A 17,884-nucleotide genomic window follows, 5' to 3' on the forward strand; every position below is an offset into this window, starting at 1 on the left:
TTGCACCACAATTACTGTATTTGTCAGCACTGGAGACAGGGTGAATGATACATTATTTATTTGTCTGTTTTTCATCTGTTTGTGCAGAATCCATAGTATTTAAATAAAAGCCTTTTAATATTTTGATTTCTGTCTGACAGCTTCATGGGAGAGCCCAGCATGGTACCGTAGCTATTCATTCAACACAAGAAGAATCAGGACGACTAGTTACTGCATGTTTATTGAGAAAATTATACAAAAAAACATGATGTGTCACTACATTTGTGATTTCAGAACGATCCATGACATTACTTGTGTTGACAGCATCTTTACATCAGCTTGTGGCACTTAATGAGTTCAGTTGTTTAACAAGAGAGCAGCTTGTGTACATGTCACAGAAAACACAGCAAACAGCAGATTGCTATCTGTCAGTGAATCCACTTCAAAATAAAGTTTAATCTCATAAATAAAAGGAAGATTTTACATAAGGTGGAAGTAGGATTTATAATCCATCATTGTAATTCAGAAATGGAAAAATAATAATACACATCCAAAGACCTGCCTGCGAGGTCCAAACACTGTAGTTAAAGGTACATACCCAGATTTTGTTATTGTGTGCAATGGTTAATGTGAAGTAACTATCTTTATTAAGATATGTTCGGCATACAAATGATGTGACTGATAGCTGATAAGCTGATAAGCTTTATCAAAACTTTAAAGCCATTAGAATTCAAAATATAGCCCTGTCAGTCTCAGGAAAAGGGATAGTAAATTTGCTTTCACATTGCATATATCGCTTTAATCTATTCAAAATAAATACATTTTAATGGATGGTATTGAGTAACATACAATAGATAATAATAGTTTTGAGAAAATAAATGTCATCAGCATAACAGCGTTTTGCATGAATAATGAATTCTGAATTCCTGCTTGTGTCTGTTTTAATGGGGCGTTCACTGCCTGTATAGTCATTCCAAGTGTTTTCCACAGTAAGATACTGTACTTTTCTGTGGATGGAACATGTTATTTGCAGCAGAGAAGCACAACAGACATGATAAAGCTGAGCAGCAGATGTATCAACACCTTCATACCAAGGTGGACGCCAGAATGCCATCAACTCAAGAGACAAACTGAAAAAAAAAAGAGATTTTTGAAAACGTGTTACAGGCTGCTTTCGGTCAGTATTATGTACAGTCAACATCTAAATTCTGACTGAGAGATGACTCTTTACCTGCATGAGATTTATCCCAGGTTAGCCAGCCAATCACATGACAGAACACACTCCGGACTGGAATGGCTGGTCCTTCCTCTGAGCCACAGCATCCAGACTGCAACACATCACACAATGGATGTTCATTACAATAAAAACAATGATGAAGAGTGACATAATGATGACGAATGATACTTTCATACTTTATGATGATACTGACTTTCTCTGGGTTGAGGTATTTCTTATAATTGTATACGCGCGACAATTTTGGAGTCATGGCATGAAAATGTTCACAAAAACTAAAGAAAATCTTTATCATACTGTTATAAAGTAATTAATTGCTTTTTTCAGTACTTTTGCTTTTCAACTTGATCTATAAAAGTTTTCATCCTTGGAAAACATTAATCCTCAAAGAACAGATTCACCCAGAGAAATGCACAAAACACAACTCTAGCTTCACCAAACCTCAAAAATATTAGGGATGCATTTTAATATCAGCCGGTCATTGGTATCAGCTGATAAATGCCTTACAATTAAATGTGACAGGCCACTAAGATGAGCTTTCATTTTACGCACACCATGCAAACCACTGAATGAGCGGTTTTCTAATCTTGCCCAGTGAATGTGTACATTTTTAAAAGCTATGTACTGTATATCTACATCTGCCAGTGGAGAGTAGACATAATGAGGTAAATCCAGCTCAACTGAGACTTGATGTTCTTTGCAATTAGCAATTAGGTGGAAAAAATCCAATATTCAGCATTCTTACAAAATATAGACTTTTATAGCCTTTAAACAACAGTGATATATTTTGTCAATACAGCTTTCAGAAAACGATTCAACCTTATGACAATGTTATGACTTTAAAAGCTTTCAGAACCAATAGACACTAAATCTTGCTTACTGAAATTTTCACTTCACCAAATGGTTATGTTTGAAAATTGTTACTGATTATTTTTATGATAGACTTTATGTCCATGTTCAAAAGTATACGTCTGACACAGATACAGTGTAATCACTTGTGAGGTATCTCAAGGCTCCTTTCTTGGACCATGGCTCTTACCTATATTCATACACAATATAGGCATTCTTATGTCCACATATGTAGATGTTTAAAATAATGTTCTACTAAGAAATCCAACATGATATGTTTTGGAGGTGTAAGAATTAAGTCAATTGTTATTTAAATAGCAGAGAGATCTCTAGAGTATACTTTGAAAATTACCTTGATGTCTGTCAATTTATAGCCTCATCTATCCACACCTAAATCACTGCAATATTGTCTCAACTTTTTCTTGTTTTTCTGGTAAATTTGATGTGCCAAATTTCCAAAAGCTGGATCAGGGCAGCAATTCTCACCTCTTGGATGGCCTGAAAGGAGCGGCTGTCTCTGAATGGAAGTTAGTGACTTCTCTTGTCGCATCATCAGTGAGGGTGTTGCCTGGCTCACTGTGACTCGCGCTCAGCGGTGGAGAGACACCTCCGCCTGACTCAGAACTACTGCAGGATAGAAGACTGGCGGCATGAATGGGATTCCCGTTTGGGTCGAGGCCATCAGCCTCACCGTGGCAGCGTCCCAGCATCTCAAGGTCATTCTGGGTGGAGGACTGTACAAGGATGTGGGGCATGGAGAGGGGTAGTGGGGAGGACTCGCTGTGGGACAACTGCAGTTTCTTCATGTGGTGGACTACTGAGGCTGCATTGAAGGCTTGCTGTTGGAAATGCACACAAAGAAACAAGGTTGTACTGGTGCTGCCTGCGTGTGACATCTGTCTTGAGTTAATAAGGACAATAATATGTCACAATCAGCTTTACATAATAAGCTCTTATGAACCTTTCTAATGCTCCTGTGACTGTGTCATGAATAATTTATGTGACCGAGAGTAAATTGGTACAGTTTGGAAATTGTAATGATGTAATTCAATGTAAACGTGTCAAATGCAATAACATTCTTGAAAGCCTTTTACAGTGTCAATACAGAGTTTACGGCATTTGAGGATACTTGATACGATACTTGATACTTGATATTGTAGTTGAAGCTTGAGCTTCAAAACTATGTCACCTTAGCTCACTGTAACTTTGGTCCAAAACACTTTCCCCTGTAGGCTTTGAACATCGTTGGGATTTTTTCCCTTTAAAGAGAACAGCAGCTGTGGTCAGCCTGAATTTATGATAGCTGCAATTATGGCGACATGTTGTCATAGTGTAAGAAATATTAAAATGCCCATATAAACACTCCTGCAACATAATCCACTTTGCAACTGTTAACATACTAACATACTAAGTTCCAAATGTTCATATTTTGCTCAAATTATAAGTCAAGTGTCATAGCAGAAAAATCAACTTGCAAGTCAAATATGAAGAAAAAAGTGTGATTTAGATTTGTTTTGTTTTTTTTAAATATTCATTATAGATGATTTAAGTCTGGCTCAGGTCTAAGACTAAGACACAGTCATTTGGATTAGTGTTAATTGTCAATGTATTAAACTGAATAAAAAGAGAATGTGCAGTCAGCTTATATCTAACATTTTACAGTATGTTGGTTTGTCACTTACCTTCCATTTGGATTTGGCAAAATTTCTCTCCATCTGTTCACAGACAGACTGATAAATGTCGATACCATTAGCTGCATTTCCAGCAATCCTGCAATCAAGTCAATAACAGTTAATGTGGAAAACAAAAACCACACGTGTGTGTGTGTGTGTGTGTGCATAGTGTGTGTGTGTGTGTGTGTGTGTGTGTGTGTGTGTGTGTGTGTGTGTGTGTGTGTGTGCGTGAGTGTGTGTGCGTGTGTGTGAGACAAAGAGAAAACACTAACCAGGGGTGTCTGAGTGCCTGCTCAGTGAGGAAGCGTTTCTTGGGGTTTTTCTCCATCATATTCCTGATAAAGTCTTTGGCTGTTGAGACATGACATGGACAGCTGTTAGTTTCTGATTAGAATTCAATGCTATCAACTGCTGCATACAATAATACACATTTGATCATAGACAGTGACATGACATACGTTACTATTACACAAATTTGAGGCACTGCTACAGTTACTGTTTTGAATTTTCAGGCTGTAGACTAATAAATAACAGAGCACCTGTGAACACCTGGCTCTGTCTCCTTATCATGTATCTGAACCAAAAGTTAATGGGATCTTTTCTGAGGAGAGACCCATCCACCATCCAAATTTCATGGAAATCCATTTAGTAGTTTTTGTGTAACACTGCTGACAAACCAAATACAGCAAAAATGTAGTAATGTTGTGGTAGTTATGTAGAACTGTAGTTTCATGTAGTAACATGTAATAACATGTAGTAATGTTGTAATGTAGCAATGTTATGGCGCAAACATAACCTTCATGGCGGAGGTAAATACAAGCAGAAAGATTCCCTAAACCAGTAATAAAACACAAAAGGGACAAATATATGATGAAGTGACAAGTTCAGTGGTGTGCAGATTGAGGCCCATTTATAGGAAAGCTCAGGCTTGTGCATCGGAGAGCAACTGGTATAAAGGAAACATGAACAGCGTCTTATCCTTGACCTTTACATGGATGACATGACCCTCTGTAGTCAATACTTCAAACAACTTTTTCTTCAGTCCAAAGTTCTTTCAAATCCAAGTCATCATATAAAACAGTTCTCATTGACCATCATATCAAGAGAAGAAAAACACAACCTGTCTGTTCTTCACACCTAAAATGGCATTTATTTTTACTTAAAAAATACATTTATACTGGTTCCAGGTTCTTTGTGCTCTGTGTTTCTGGCTGTGTCCACTTTTTGTTTCGGTGGACTGGAGGTTATGTAACAGTGGGTGGCAGCACTGTGTTGGTGCTGCAGCTACACAACTGGAAATAAAACAGGAAATGGTAGAAGTAGGTCCTGCAATGTGATGTTTTTTCAAATATTTATTTGCATTATTTGCATTTCTCTTCATCAGTATTTCACCTTTCATATTTTTTTAATATATAAGCATTTTTGTTTTCTTTTTTTTTTGTATTTCCACGCAGGGGATTCTTACTCATTTTTTTGTTCTGCCTGTCCTTTACAGAAAGAATTTATCCTCCTCTTTTTCTGTAGGTCAGGAGAACGTTTGACATGTCTATTAAGAGCAGCTAATTTAATCCCCCGGCCAGGCTACTTGCATATTTAGTATCCATGGTGATCCAGCTGACCTAACCCAAACAGGTCAGTTGTCCTCAGGAGGTGATGTCAGTGGGTATGCTGGTCTATATTAGGTTAAGCTCGAAGGATATATTAACAAATCCTGATCTATACTTACTAACACTGAGGTTAACTATAGTAATGACGCTATTTTTGTCACCGTCATGAAACAACCCAGGCTGAATTTAAGTCTCTCGAGGCAGGTCACAAAAGTCCTACTAGGTAACTCAAGCATCAACACCACAGGTGTCACAAAGATGATTACAGGTGCTCAGAATTGTAGGTGGGAGCGTGCCCATTATTTTAGAAGTTTCAGATCATCAAGCTTTCAAATCTCAATTCAAGCCAAGTCTGAAGCCAGTCAAATATTAAGTCAAGTGAATTTGTGATTATAAAAATATTCATTATATTTAAGTCTGGCTCAGGTCCAAGACTAAGTCAAGTCATTTGGATTAGCGTTGAATTGCAATGTGTTAAAAAAGAATCAAACTCCAAAGAAGAAAGATCAGCCAGCTTAGATCTCTAAACATTTTTAAATACTAAGATGTCAAATGTTTTTTGCTGTTTTCATACCTGACTCAGAGATGTTGTCCCAGAAGGGTGAATGAAAAGCGTACTCAGCTCGCATGATCTTTGAAAACAGACGAGTCTCGTTGTCTTCAAAGAATGGAGGGTAACCGCAGAGTCTGCAACACAGCACAGAGACAACCACAGAACTCAGCTGATCCCTTCATATGAACTGCTTGTAAATCCTTTACATGTGGGTTTTGGGTTAATTTTGGATGATGTTTATGGTGCACGCTTTGTTCCTGGTTACAGTGTTATAATTATACTATCACTCCGATTTCACAAATCTGGTGGGAGTTCCTCTGCAAACAATCAAACACTGAGGCTCATGGGTATTGTAATGTATAGTACAATTCCACAGACCAAACTGAAGGAAAAATTAGGATTTTATAAAACAAAACAAAAAAAATAACTCATAATATTCCCAAATGAGTGGGGACAATATCTCCAGAACCAATAGATTGTCTCAGTTCTCCAGTCTGCAATGACTATTTATGAACAGTAACATAATGTGCTATGTCATTGTGAGAGAACAGAACTCACAGAATGTACGTGATAACTCCGATGGACCAGCAGTCCACTGCTTTGCTGTAGGGTTTCTGGGCCAAAACCTCAGGGGCTGTAGAATGACACACAACAGAGGCTATCATGAAGAGCAAGAAGATCACTATCCATCACTTTGATAAAGGTTCATCTTTGTTTCATCGGTTCATAAAACTGTGTCCCAACTTATGAGCCTCGTCTCTGTACTTTTTGGAAAATTCCTATCTGGCCTTTCTATTCTTACTGCTAATGACTGCTTTGCATCTTCAACATTGCTTGCTTTTCTCCCATTGCCAGCTCTCTGGTCTTCATGTTGGTTACACCTTTTTATCTATAAATGCAGTCTGCAAAGGCAAAACCCAAAGCTGAAACTGAGAGTAGACATTCAGCGCTATTTATTGTTTGAATAATCAATGTGATAGGACACACCTGAGCAGCAAAACACACCTGTCAGTCACATGTAGTCTCATTTGAAAAATGGCTGGGTTTAAACAAAAGATGCTATCGTCTCAGTTTTTTAACAGATCTGGGTGTAAATACTTGGAAATGGAAGCTGACACACTGATCTCTTGTCTCATATTCATCTTTTGATGTCAAACCCAAATGTTTTCAGTGAACAGCAAAAATAAAGGAATTGGCCTCATTGTTCCAATAGTTCTCGAGGGGACTGTATATGCATGCCCCTCCCCAATAACTCACCAACATATCCTGGTGTACCACAGGCTGTGGACATCACACCATGCTCCATCGTCTTAGACAGACCAAAGTCACTGACCATGATCTTAGAGTTCTCATCTGTGTTGTAGTATAGCAGGTTCTCAGGCTACTCAGAGACACAGAAAGAAAGTGAGACACAGAGACAGAGAGACAGAGAGAGACAGAGAGAGAGAGAGACAGAGAGTAATATGATTATTTTTGCAGAGTCACACAATATACCAATCAATCAAACTTTCTTTGTATAGCACTTTTTATAAAGTAAAGTAACACAAAGTGGTTCACACAGTGAAACAATGAAACCAATACCTCCCACCCTCTCCCTATCCTGAGTACAACACATAAATAAAACAATCATTAATAAAATACAGGGACAATACACTGTCATGAATGTAATACATAATTCATAAAAATAAGTACAGTATAGTATAAGCCGTCCAGCACATCCCCCCATGTCATCTTATAAGTCTTTACTAATAACTATTCACCTTATGAGTGTGTGTGTGAGTGTGTGTGTGTGTGTGTGTGTGTGTGTGTGTGTGTGTGTGTGTGTGTGTGTGTGTGTGTGTGTGTGTGCGTGCGTGTGTGTGGTGGTGTGTGTGTGTGTGTGTGTGTGTGTGTGTGTGTGTGTGTGTGTGTGTGTGTGTGTATGTGTGTGTGTGTGTGTGTGAGTGTGTGTGAGTGTCTCACCTTGAGGTCCCTGTGTACAATGCTGTTTTCATGCAGGTAGCTGACGGCCTGCAGCACCTGTTTGATCACCATGCTGGCGTCCCTCTCGGTGTACACCCCCTTGTCTAAAATGCGATCAAACAGCTCCCCACCTGACACCCTAGGTACACACAAATACACAAGTAAAACATCAGTGTTTCCATTTTTCTAGGACAGTTGTCTTCAGTCTACATGATTGCACAAGGAATCATGGGTAGACCATCATCAGTGCTGTGTTGTTTTACAAATATATCTTTGCTAACAATATGTTAGTTTCATGTTAATGGTTATTTTACAGATTTACATTTTGAAAAAATCAAAACTTTAAATATTATCAAACATTCATTTTGCAGACCTTCTGCTACCCTGTTGAAGTACCAGGTTCTAGTATGCTGCCTTCGTTAACCCCTTTGACACCACCTCAACAAAAAGTTCTCTTGATCAATAAAGATTTTTAAGCAGAGATCCCACATTTCCAAACTATCCAGAGTATGTCAGGTTGAATTTTGTGTACTGTTTCAAATTATGCAAAACACATTTAGAATAACTCTTTTGATGGAATGGTACAGACATGAAAGTCATTGAACTTCATGTAGCTCTGACAAAGAGTTGGAATAATCTGATTGAGAATATTTATGATACTGTCAGACAGTGTGGTATAAGATATGACAACCATTGTCAATATAACTGATTGTCCATATTGTTCTACCCAATGAATTATTTGTGAAAAATGAGACGATAATAATGAATCCACTTACAGTTGCATGACCAGGTAATAGTGTGTTCGACTCTCATAGAAGTCCTCCAGTCCCACCACGTTCTCGTGCTTTATCCTGAAATAGTATTAGAGAGGGTGAGGCATCACTTGGAAAACCAAAATAATTAAGAATTTGTTATTGACAGCATCTTATAAAGTCTATTGTGTTTTTCTTAATTCAACAACTCAAAATGTGTGATTTTATGAGCGAGCCTTGGGACTTTTTCATCTCCTTGCTGTTGTTGACTGTGTAGTAGCTGCTTAACCAAAGTAGGTGATCAAGTTTGCTGTCTACTGTAGTGCAAAACATTCTCAAATTGTTGTTGTTAATAACTGTTAGATAAAAGTACTCCTGACCATTCATATGAATAAAAAACATGAACGTCAAACACCATTTACTATGATGTCATTGGGGTGACTGACCTCTTAGCACCCCCAACTGCAGTTTTAGATTTCAAATGAGAAATGTCTTTTTATTCACAGTTTCTCAAACTGGTTCTTATTTAATGTACACACTTTTATTTTGTTGTGTTTTTTATCATGTATGGGTAAACAGCTAAGCTGTTAGACAGCAACACAAAGCACTAAAAATGTTTTAAAAAAACACAGCTGCGTGTGTGCGTGTGTGAGCATGCATTACCTTCTTAGTACATTGATTTCATTTTCCAGGTTGGTATGAACAAGGTGTTTTTTCTTCAGACATTTCAGGGCGTACAGTTGTCCTGTGTTCTTCTCCCTCACCATAAAAACCTCTGAAAAAGACCCCCTGCACAAAAACAGTAAAGACACAGACAGACACAAATTTAGGTGGAGGTTAACAGAGAGAAATGACATGAGTTGTTTGTATTTTTCATTACCATTAAGGTTAAAAGCACTAGTTTTTGTTCTGGTTTACTATTCCTTTACTTCAAGACATGACATGAAGAGAGCTGAGATGCATTGCATCTCTTCCAATTTCAGGGATCATATTTTCAATTTGTTTTGCAAGAACTTTTGAGAGGATTTCACTGTCAATATTAATGAGACTGACAGGTCTATAAGTGCTACTTTGATCAGGTGATTTGCCTTTTATAATGTATCAAAACAATATCTGCCATAGTTAAAGTTTGAGGCAGCCTTTGTTTTTGGTAAGAGTCAACATACACCGATCAGCCACAGCATTAAAACCACTGACAGGTGACATGAATAACATTGATCATCTCATCACAATGTGATGTTCTGCTGGGAAACCTTGGGTGCTGGCATTCATGTGAATGCCACTTGACACGCACCACCCATCCAAACACTGTTGTGGACCAAGTACACCCCCTCATCACAAAAGCACTACCCGATGGCAGTGGCCCCCCAGCAGGACAGTGTGCCCTGACACACCGCAAACACTGCTCAGGAACAGCTCGAGGAACACAATAAAGGGCCCGAGGTGTTGACCGGGCCTCCAAAGTCCCCACATCCCAATCTGATCGAGCATCTGTAAGACCTGCTGGAGCAGGTCTGATCCATGGAGGCCCCACCCCCCAACATACAGGACCCAGAGGATCCACTATAAAACGCCCTGGTGCCAGACACCACAGGACGCCCTCAGAGGTCTTAAGTCCATGTCTTGACAGGTCAGAGCTGTTTTGGCTGCACAAGGGGAACCTTCACAATATTAGGCAGGTGGTCTGAATGTTATGCCTGATCGGTGTACATTCTAGTCAAAAGACCAGATATTTTTGCCCCAAACTTCTTATAGAAATCTGGGCCGTATCCATCCGGTCCTGCTGCTTTCCCACTTTGTAAAGAGTTAATAGGCTTTAGAACCTCTGTTTCCGATAAGGGTTTGTATAGACTATCTCTATATTCTTGGCTAACATATGGTAATTACATTTTATTGAAGAATGCATACTTTCTCCATATCTTTACAGCATTCACTTCTATATAATTTCTTGTCATAACCGTGCATGATATCACACAAGTCTTCTTTTTTTGTGATGCAGTTCTCCTTTATCATTCCTAAGTTGTGATATTAAGATTGTGTTCCCTCTACATGGCAGCAGTGAAGTGTTTTCACAGTTAGAAATGTTAAGACGCCCAACCATGCCGTTTTCAGAGGTGTGAACATTCACAATTTACAACAGCCTGTCCACTCTACCCAATGAGCCTGGAGACACTGCAGCTGCAGGGAAGAGAGGAGCAGCAGAAGACCAGGAGAAGGGCCTGAGAGATCAGTGTGTTGACCCCAAGCTACAGCTCGTAAACTGCTGTGAACAGAGCAGTTTATGAGCCAGACCTACTGTGTGTCAATAAAGCCAATAAATAACTTCTATCAGACAAATTAAATATCGAAATTAAATTCAGAATCTATCTTGATATGAGAATACAGAAAACTAGGCGTCATTTGTTTTTTTGTATCACATTCATAAACAAATAATTAAATAACAAATCATCTTTTAATTTCTGATTTTTAAATTCTTAATTGAATTACAGATTATCTGATGACATCCAGACCCTATTAGCATTTTGTAAATGATAAAATCTCAGTTATATGAAACTCTGCTATGTACATGTTAATGTGCCTGAATGACCTAATTAAGTGGGCCAGGTAACTGACTATACTTTGAACATGTTGTCAGCCAGGTAGAATATATATTTTGATTAAAGACATCATATAACCTTCTGAAACAGACTGCATTTAAAAACCATAGCTCAGTCACTCGATCAGTCTATACCAGGCAGCCTTGTCATGGCTAACAACACCATGTAACCCAGACAGTCGTGGCAGGTTGTTAGGATGACACCTGTTTCTTTAGGCTCACCGTCAGATGGCAGCCAGGATGTAATCCTACATTTTGGCCAGTGAATCAAGCATCTGTACCAATGATATCGAGGCTCTGACCTCTAAAACGCCTCAAACCCAAGACCTGCAAATACTGTTATATCTTGTCATGCACTGTGTTCTGAATTGAGGTTAGACTCATACAATGTCATTTATTGAAAATGACATCTCACTTCCTATCCAATTTCTCAGTTGGCAAGAGCAGGAAATAAGCCCTTGGAGCATATCTGATCTTAAATCATTTCATCAACGTTCATAACCTTGTAACAACACTACAGCCCTTCATACCATATCACTTTAATAAGCCTTTAATTCATCTTCAGCTGAGATTTTGACTGTTCTGTGGACATGCTGCTCAAAATGTTTTTTCTACCTTGAAAAAAGAACTTACTTTTGATAGAAAAAACACTTGGCAATCAATCACTTGACATTAAAACCACAGAGAAATTAAAATTGTACAAACAATCTGTTTATTTACAATTTCAATTGAAAACTGAATGCACCTTTGCAAAAACAATATAAGTCCAGCTCTGATGGATTTGCAACGTAACAGATGTGTTGATTCAGACACGTTTGCCCACACCTGCACCTGCTTATACAAGTGCCTTCCATATACAGTACATTCAGTCCACCCATACACCAATATAGTCAGTCAGACTCTTAATCCTATAATGAAGTGGTGCTAGGATGTTCCCGCACTGCTGTTCTGACGTCACAGCTCAGGAACCTCACACACACACATGCACACACTCATTCACAGCCAGTCGAGGACAGAGTGTTTTAAGCAGCTTTGACACTGCAGGACAACTCTGAGGAGGCAACACCTGTAGTCTACAGCTCATTGTGCTGACCAGTGATATGAAGACAACCTGCCCTTCCATTTCTGGAAATAATGCAGATACAGTAAAGCAAATAACTTGTTCTGTGCAGGACAGAAAAGAAATAGTTTGCTAACAATCATATTTATTTTATTTGTGTTTTTGTCATTTACTATAAATGACATATCGACACCACATGATTGTTCAGTCTGGTTTACTTGTTCTTTGACTACATGTTTTGTGGTGAGAGAAAGATCACAAAAAGAAAGGTCAACATTGATGCAGTAGAGGCTGAGATATCCCCACTTTCATTTGCTAGTATTGGACAAGCTGTCAAAGACATTGCACAACTGTTTTCACTGGTCAACTGACGTTTCTCATGATTGCTTAATTGACTTTGATACTAACCACTTAATAGAAATAATAACAGCTTCCTGTAGATTTACACTCAGCAAACTAAGGTAGTGAGTATATCTTAGTATTAGTACTGAAACTCAGGTATCACATGGGCATACATTGCAATTTAAGATCTAAATAAGCTCTGAAAATTTGCAGGCACTTTAGACACAATGTCAATATTAATATCACATCTGATCAACTTTCTTTTACTACAAAGTTGTCATTATGTCCATTATGATTCATTGTTTGGGCCTCCTGTCTTCAAACAGGTTAACAAAAGTCCTCGACTAGCAGGTTCAGCTGAGAGCAGATTACCCAGACAGTGTAAGAGGCTCCATTGACAAAACAAGCTCTCAGGGAGGTAATGAAAGGGATTATCCTCATCCTGTGGGCCAATCTGAGCCTGGCAGCTGGGAGATAGACAGCAGCCCCCTGTTCATTCTGTTGAATCCAGTGACAGCCCTCTGAACTTGCGCAAAATGAATTAAATGTCACTGACATCAGGTTAGGGGCTGCAACAAACATGTGCATCCCATCCCTGATGATGGCTCATACTGACTTGTGATATAAATCTGGACTTGAGAATGTTCTCTGGGGGTTAGGGTTAGGGTTAGGGTTATCTCCACATTCAAGAGGAGAACCAAAACTAAAAAAGCTGCACAACGCAAAAATGATGCTTTTGTGAATACAACTGCACCTGCCATTTTCAGTTGTGTCCACTTTGTGTTTCAGAATGTATTTGTTGGTCACTTATTCCAATGAGATTCTATTAAATGACTTCCTTGTGTGACAAAGAAATCAGCTATAGTTGATAAACTGTCATATAACAATGTGGTGTAACGTGGTGCATGGAGCAGACTGATGACTAACCTCACCACACCATGACAGTCAACATGAATACTTGTGCTTATCACAGACTTTGAAAAGAATCTGTTGTTAGTCACAATGGCCCTACCTCCATGCTTGTAAATATCACAAAACTTGCCCATGAACACAAATCAAATCACACCTGTCCAAATGACAATAAGCTATTTTGTTCAACAGCCAAGGAACTTTCATGTCCTTAATGCTCATTATTGTTGAATTGATTGTCTTCAAAAGTACTTTTTTTTGCAATTTGCAATGTCCTTAAATTGTGTTATTAAATATCTAAAAACTTAAAAAACTGCTTTTAAATGTCAATTAATTTTGGCACTTACATGCAGGACTTGTCCTTCTCTTCTTAAGGTAACACACTGAGCAATCTACAGAAGAGGATTAGGGCCACTGTAAAAGTTCTGACTTTAATCTCTGAGATTATAGTCAGTATTCTGAGAAAAAGTCAGAATTGTGAAAAAACACTGGCTCTAATCCTCTTCCGTAGCAAATACCATTTATTCCTCATCTGTCTTTTATTCCAACATCAGTACTTACGATCCCATTTTCCCCTTGAAGTCAAACACTTCCTTGATGTTATTGGTGCTTTTCTTCCAGCTGCAGATGATCTCCTTCCGCCCCATCTTGGCTCTGACGTTGCCGTAGACTCCTGAAGCATAGATGAATAAATATTTACATTTCTTACAAGGTTAAAATATTGAGAAATTGGATCCAATCATATTCTTAAAAAGCCACCAGAGTTGATTTCATTGCAATGATTTTAAGTTGATCAATATCACATAAATGTTTCTCTTTTCAACAAAACTCTTGTTCAGAGTACTGTGCGCCCACTTTAACATGTCTCCGTCTCTTACATATCAAAATACCACTAAAGTTTGGAACTATTCTGTGAATTGAAGCATCATTTACTTTGAGCTGAATCAGTTTGATTCTCTGAACTGTATTTGGAAGTATTAAAATAAATCAAACTGAATTGAATTAAATCATGGGCAAGTAAGAAATATCTGATGCACAGTATCTTTGCATAAAGAATCAAAATGGAATCCTGTGGTGGATTAAAGGATACATTCACTCAAAAATGAAAATTCAGTCATCATCTCCTCCCTCCATGCTGATGGAAAGTCAGGTGAAGTATCGTAGTCCACAAAACATCTCTGGAGCTTCCCAGTAAAACAGCGTTGCAGCATTCTGCTTACAACTGAAGAAGCTGGGGACTTAAATGTAGTTGTTTTTTTTTCACTCTCAGATGATCTTTGCCTCCCTCCCACATCCCTCCTGCGTAAGTAACGTTAGCCTAATGTCCACATGGGAGCAACGTCGCAATGTAACTTCCAGCTGAGGCCGGACAATCAAGCATCAACATAAGCTGCAGACTATCCTCTGTCTCTGCATCGATGTCCACATGTCTCTGCATCGATGCAGCATCTTCCATGTCCACATCTCATAATCAAGAAATTTCCACACCTCTAGAAGATAATGACTGAATTTTTATTTTGGGGTGAACTAATGCTTCAAATCGTGACAACCACATTTTTTAAATTTCATACAGCTCAGAGGCCTCCCACTGCAGGAAAACTGTCATATGCAGAATAGATAACCTCAGTATCTTCAAGTGCTCTTGAAGATACTGAGTTCTTTCGATTGTTTGGAAAGACGCTGTCAATGTACCTTCACTGACTGCTTGGATATTTGTAATGAAACAATTAACCAATTAGTTGATGAATAGCAAATTAATCTGCTAAACATTTAATAATCTATTCATCTTTTGTCCCTTTAGTATTTATTCAGATTGTTCAAGCTTCTTAAATGTGAGGATATGTTAATATCACTGTAGCTGAATACTGAGCTGAGTTTGTTGGTTGTTGGTCAGACAAAGACTATTGTATATAGAGATGTAAATAGATACTCTGCTGAGCTCTGGTAAACTGGGTTGTGTGTCAGTATATCTAACACACAAAAGTGTTTAAAAAAGAATTGATGAGGAAAATAATTGTCGGTGGTAACCAATCAGTTACCAACCCCAACCAGGGCTGCAGCTATTTGGTTAGGAAACTGAGGCGAGTTTGGGTTCCACATTAATGGGTATTTTACAGGATGATTCCCGTATTGTTTTTTTATTAATAATATAGTGATTCTAAAGAAATATTTTTTTTAAAGGAATTTTAGTTTAAAACTTTTTAAATATTAACAGAAATTTTCAACAGAATGTGAAGTTTTGGTGTAATGGTGAAGACGTCTATCCATTGTGCTGGAGGGGCTAGGGGTTAAGAGGGGTCTCTTGAAGCTAGTATGCTAACCAGCTAGCCCCTAGCCAGTTTGTACCTCAAGAGGTGATAGTCTGATAGTAAACAACACCAACACTCCCCCGGTTCTTCATCAATCAGCTAATACAATGGCTGCCTGCACAGTTAACTGAGCTAAGTGGCGAAAGGGAGCAACAGTTGGCAGCAGTTAGCTGTTACTTTTGTAATATACTGCCCCCTATTTGTTTGGAGTATGACTGAACTGTTGGCCAATTCTTACATATTACACTTTTAACTAGTTTTAGTCAAATAAATAATCAATCCATCATTTATTTATGGGTTGAGAAATTGCAGAGTTGCAATGCTGAATATAAGTTTTCTTAGGTATTGAGAGTTACTGTTTGGAAAATACATGTTGTTTGCAGGGCAGAGACAAGTTTGGAGAAAAAATGTACAGAAAATAAAACTGAAATGTTTTTTAAGGTCAAACTAATGAAAATAAGAATAATTCAGGCTTTATTAATATTTTTTGCTCAGATCTTTCTGGGGGATGGTGGACTTGAACTCAGGACCTCAGCATTTATTAGCTCCTGGGCACAGCCCTGACCACAATGGAATATACCTGAAAAAATAAGTAAGTGGGAGATCATAAGCCTTTCTCTCACGTTTGCCTGTTCCACAACCCCTTAAGATGTCGCCCCACCTTCCCCTTGTGTTCTGGTTACATAAACAGTTTCATGTCCATGACTGAGGTCAGTCCTAGGTGGGTAAAGCCCATTTGTACCTATCAGTTACACAAGATTCAAAAAGGCAGAGGATTAGAGAGGTAAATAGCAGCGGTTAGCTAATCTTTCCAGCCGTCCCTCCTGCCCTCCCTCCTTGTGTCTGCTGAAGGAACAGATTAGCAGCTGATTCCCTGACTCGACTAAAACTGGGTCATTTTATATCCTCTGCCTTTGAAAAGCCAATGAACCCTGGCCTTCCAGAAAATATTGGCTGAAATGCACCAATGCTGGGTTTTACATCATGAAAGTTAATATCTCAGAAAATAATTGTCATATTTAATATTAAAATGTCAGAAAACTGTGTCTATCACATAAGGATAGAACATTGTCTTAGGTAAGGGTCTTACAAACAACAAAACACATATACAAACTCATGAAAGACTCACACACAGTCGCATTAGAATACAATGTTTTGAGATTACATTCTGATAATGTAAAAAGCTTTGATAAAATTCAACTATTTTGTAACTTCACTAAATTCTTCTAAATGAAATGACGACATTACATTTGAATTTTGTAAGAACAACACATTCTTTATTAAGAGGTCTAGTTCTAAGTGTTCACAAACCAAACACCAAAACATACAGTGTAAAGCATGTCTAAAGCTGACGGCTGTCTATCTGAGAGCATCAGATGTGATTAGTTTTTAAGAACTAGCCTCCCAGTTTTGTCCACTTGTTGAAAACATAACTCCCACAGATTATGAAATGGAGGTAGAAATGATCAGCAGACATCAAGAGCTGATTCTGTCCTGTTCACTACTTTGTCATCTCTAAGTTAATAGTTCAATTTTAAACACCTGTTACACAACCTATTGTGTGAGCTTAATGCATATTTCTGAAAAAAGTCAGTCAAGTCATTTAAAATTAATTGTATCCATACAGCCTACACATGCCAATATAATGTCACTATAATGTCACTATAATGTCCTGCTCTGGCTCTAAAGAGTAATAAAGTTTGCAGAGTTGTTACCTGAGGAGCGGTGTGTGGATGTTCCCTTGAGGTACGCAGATGGACCTGACCGGACTGACTCAGGTGGCTGCCGCTCTGCATGCGCAGGGGGCGGGGCCACTGGGCGGGGCCTCGTCCATTCATGTCGTCAGTCTACGCAGTCAGACAAAATGCTGCATTCAAAGACTGTAGGAAACTACGTCATGCCTCTTAGATAGATGTTGCCCTTCTACAATACAGTACAATATTTTACTAAATTAGTCTATATTAGTCTGTACTTATTTTGTTCGTCCGAAACAGTTCAAAGACGGAGACGTTTAATCTGAGAATTTATATAAGACGTCAGCAATGCTCATATTGGGAAA

General features: G+C 38.4%; 1 protein-coding gene across 1 annotated transcript; it reads right to left on the reverse strand.

The window, feature by feature from the left end:
- Positions 1-235: 235 nt before the first annotated feature.
- On the reverse strand, positions 236-17,598 carry camk1ga (calcium/calmodulin-dependent protein kinase IGa). The gene is made up of 13 exons (XM_084348037.1): positions 17,541-17,598; positions 14,078-14,189; positions 9,273-9,398; positions 8,634-8,708; positions 7,858-7,996; positions 7,153-7,276; positions 6,454-6,529; positions 5,917-6,029; positions 4,008-4,086; positions 3,745-3,832; positions 2,549-2,901; positions 1,211-1,307; positions 236-1,109 (listed from the first exon to the last, which is right to left on the reverse strand). Exons 2-12 carry the CDS (start codon positions 14,161-14,163, stop codon positions 1,244-1,246), a joined length of 1,323 nt encoding a protein of 440 aa, XP_084204163.1. The 5' UTR covers positions 14,164-14,189; positions 17,541-17,598; the 3' UTR covers positions 236-1,109; positions 1,211-1,243.
- Positions 17,599-17,884: the final 286 nt, after the last annotated feature.

The sequence above is a fragment of the Pagrus pagrus genome (assembly GCF_965226575.1).
Source record: "Pagrus pagrus genome assembly, chromosome: 3".
Taxonomy (NCBI): domain Eukaryota; kingdom Metazoa; phylum Chordata; class Actinopteri; order Spariformes; family Sparidae; genus Pagrus; species Pagrus pagrus.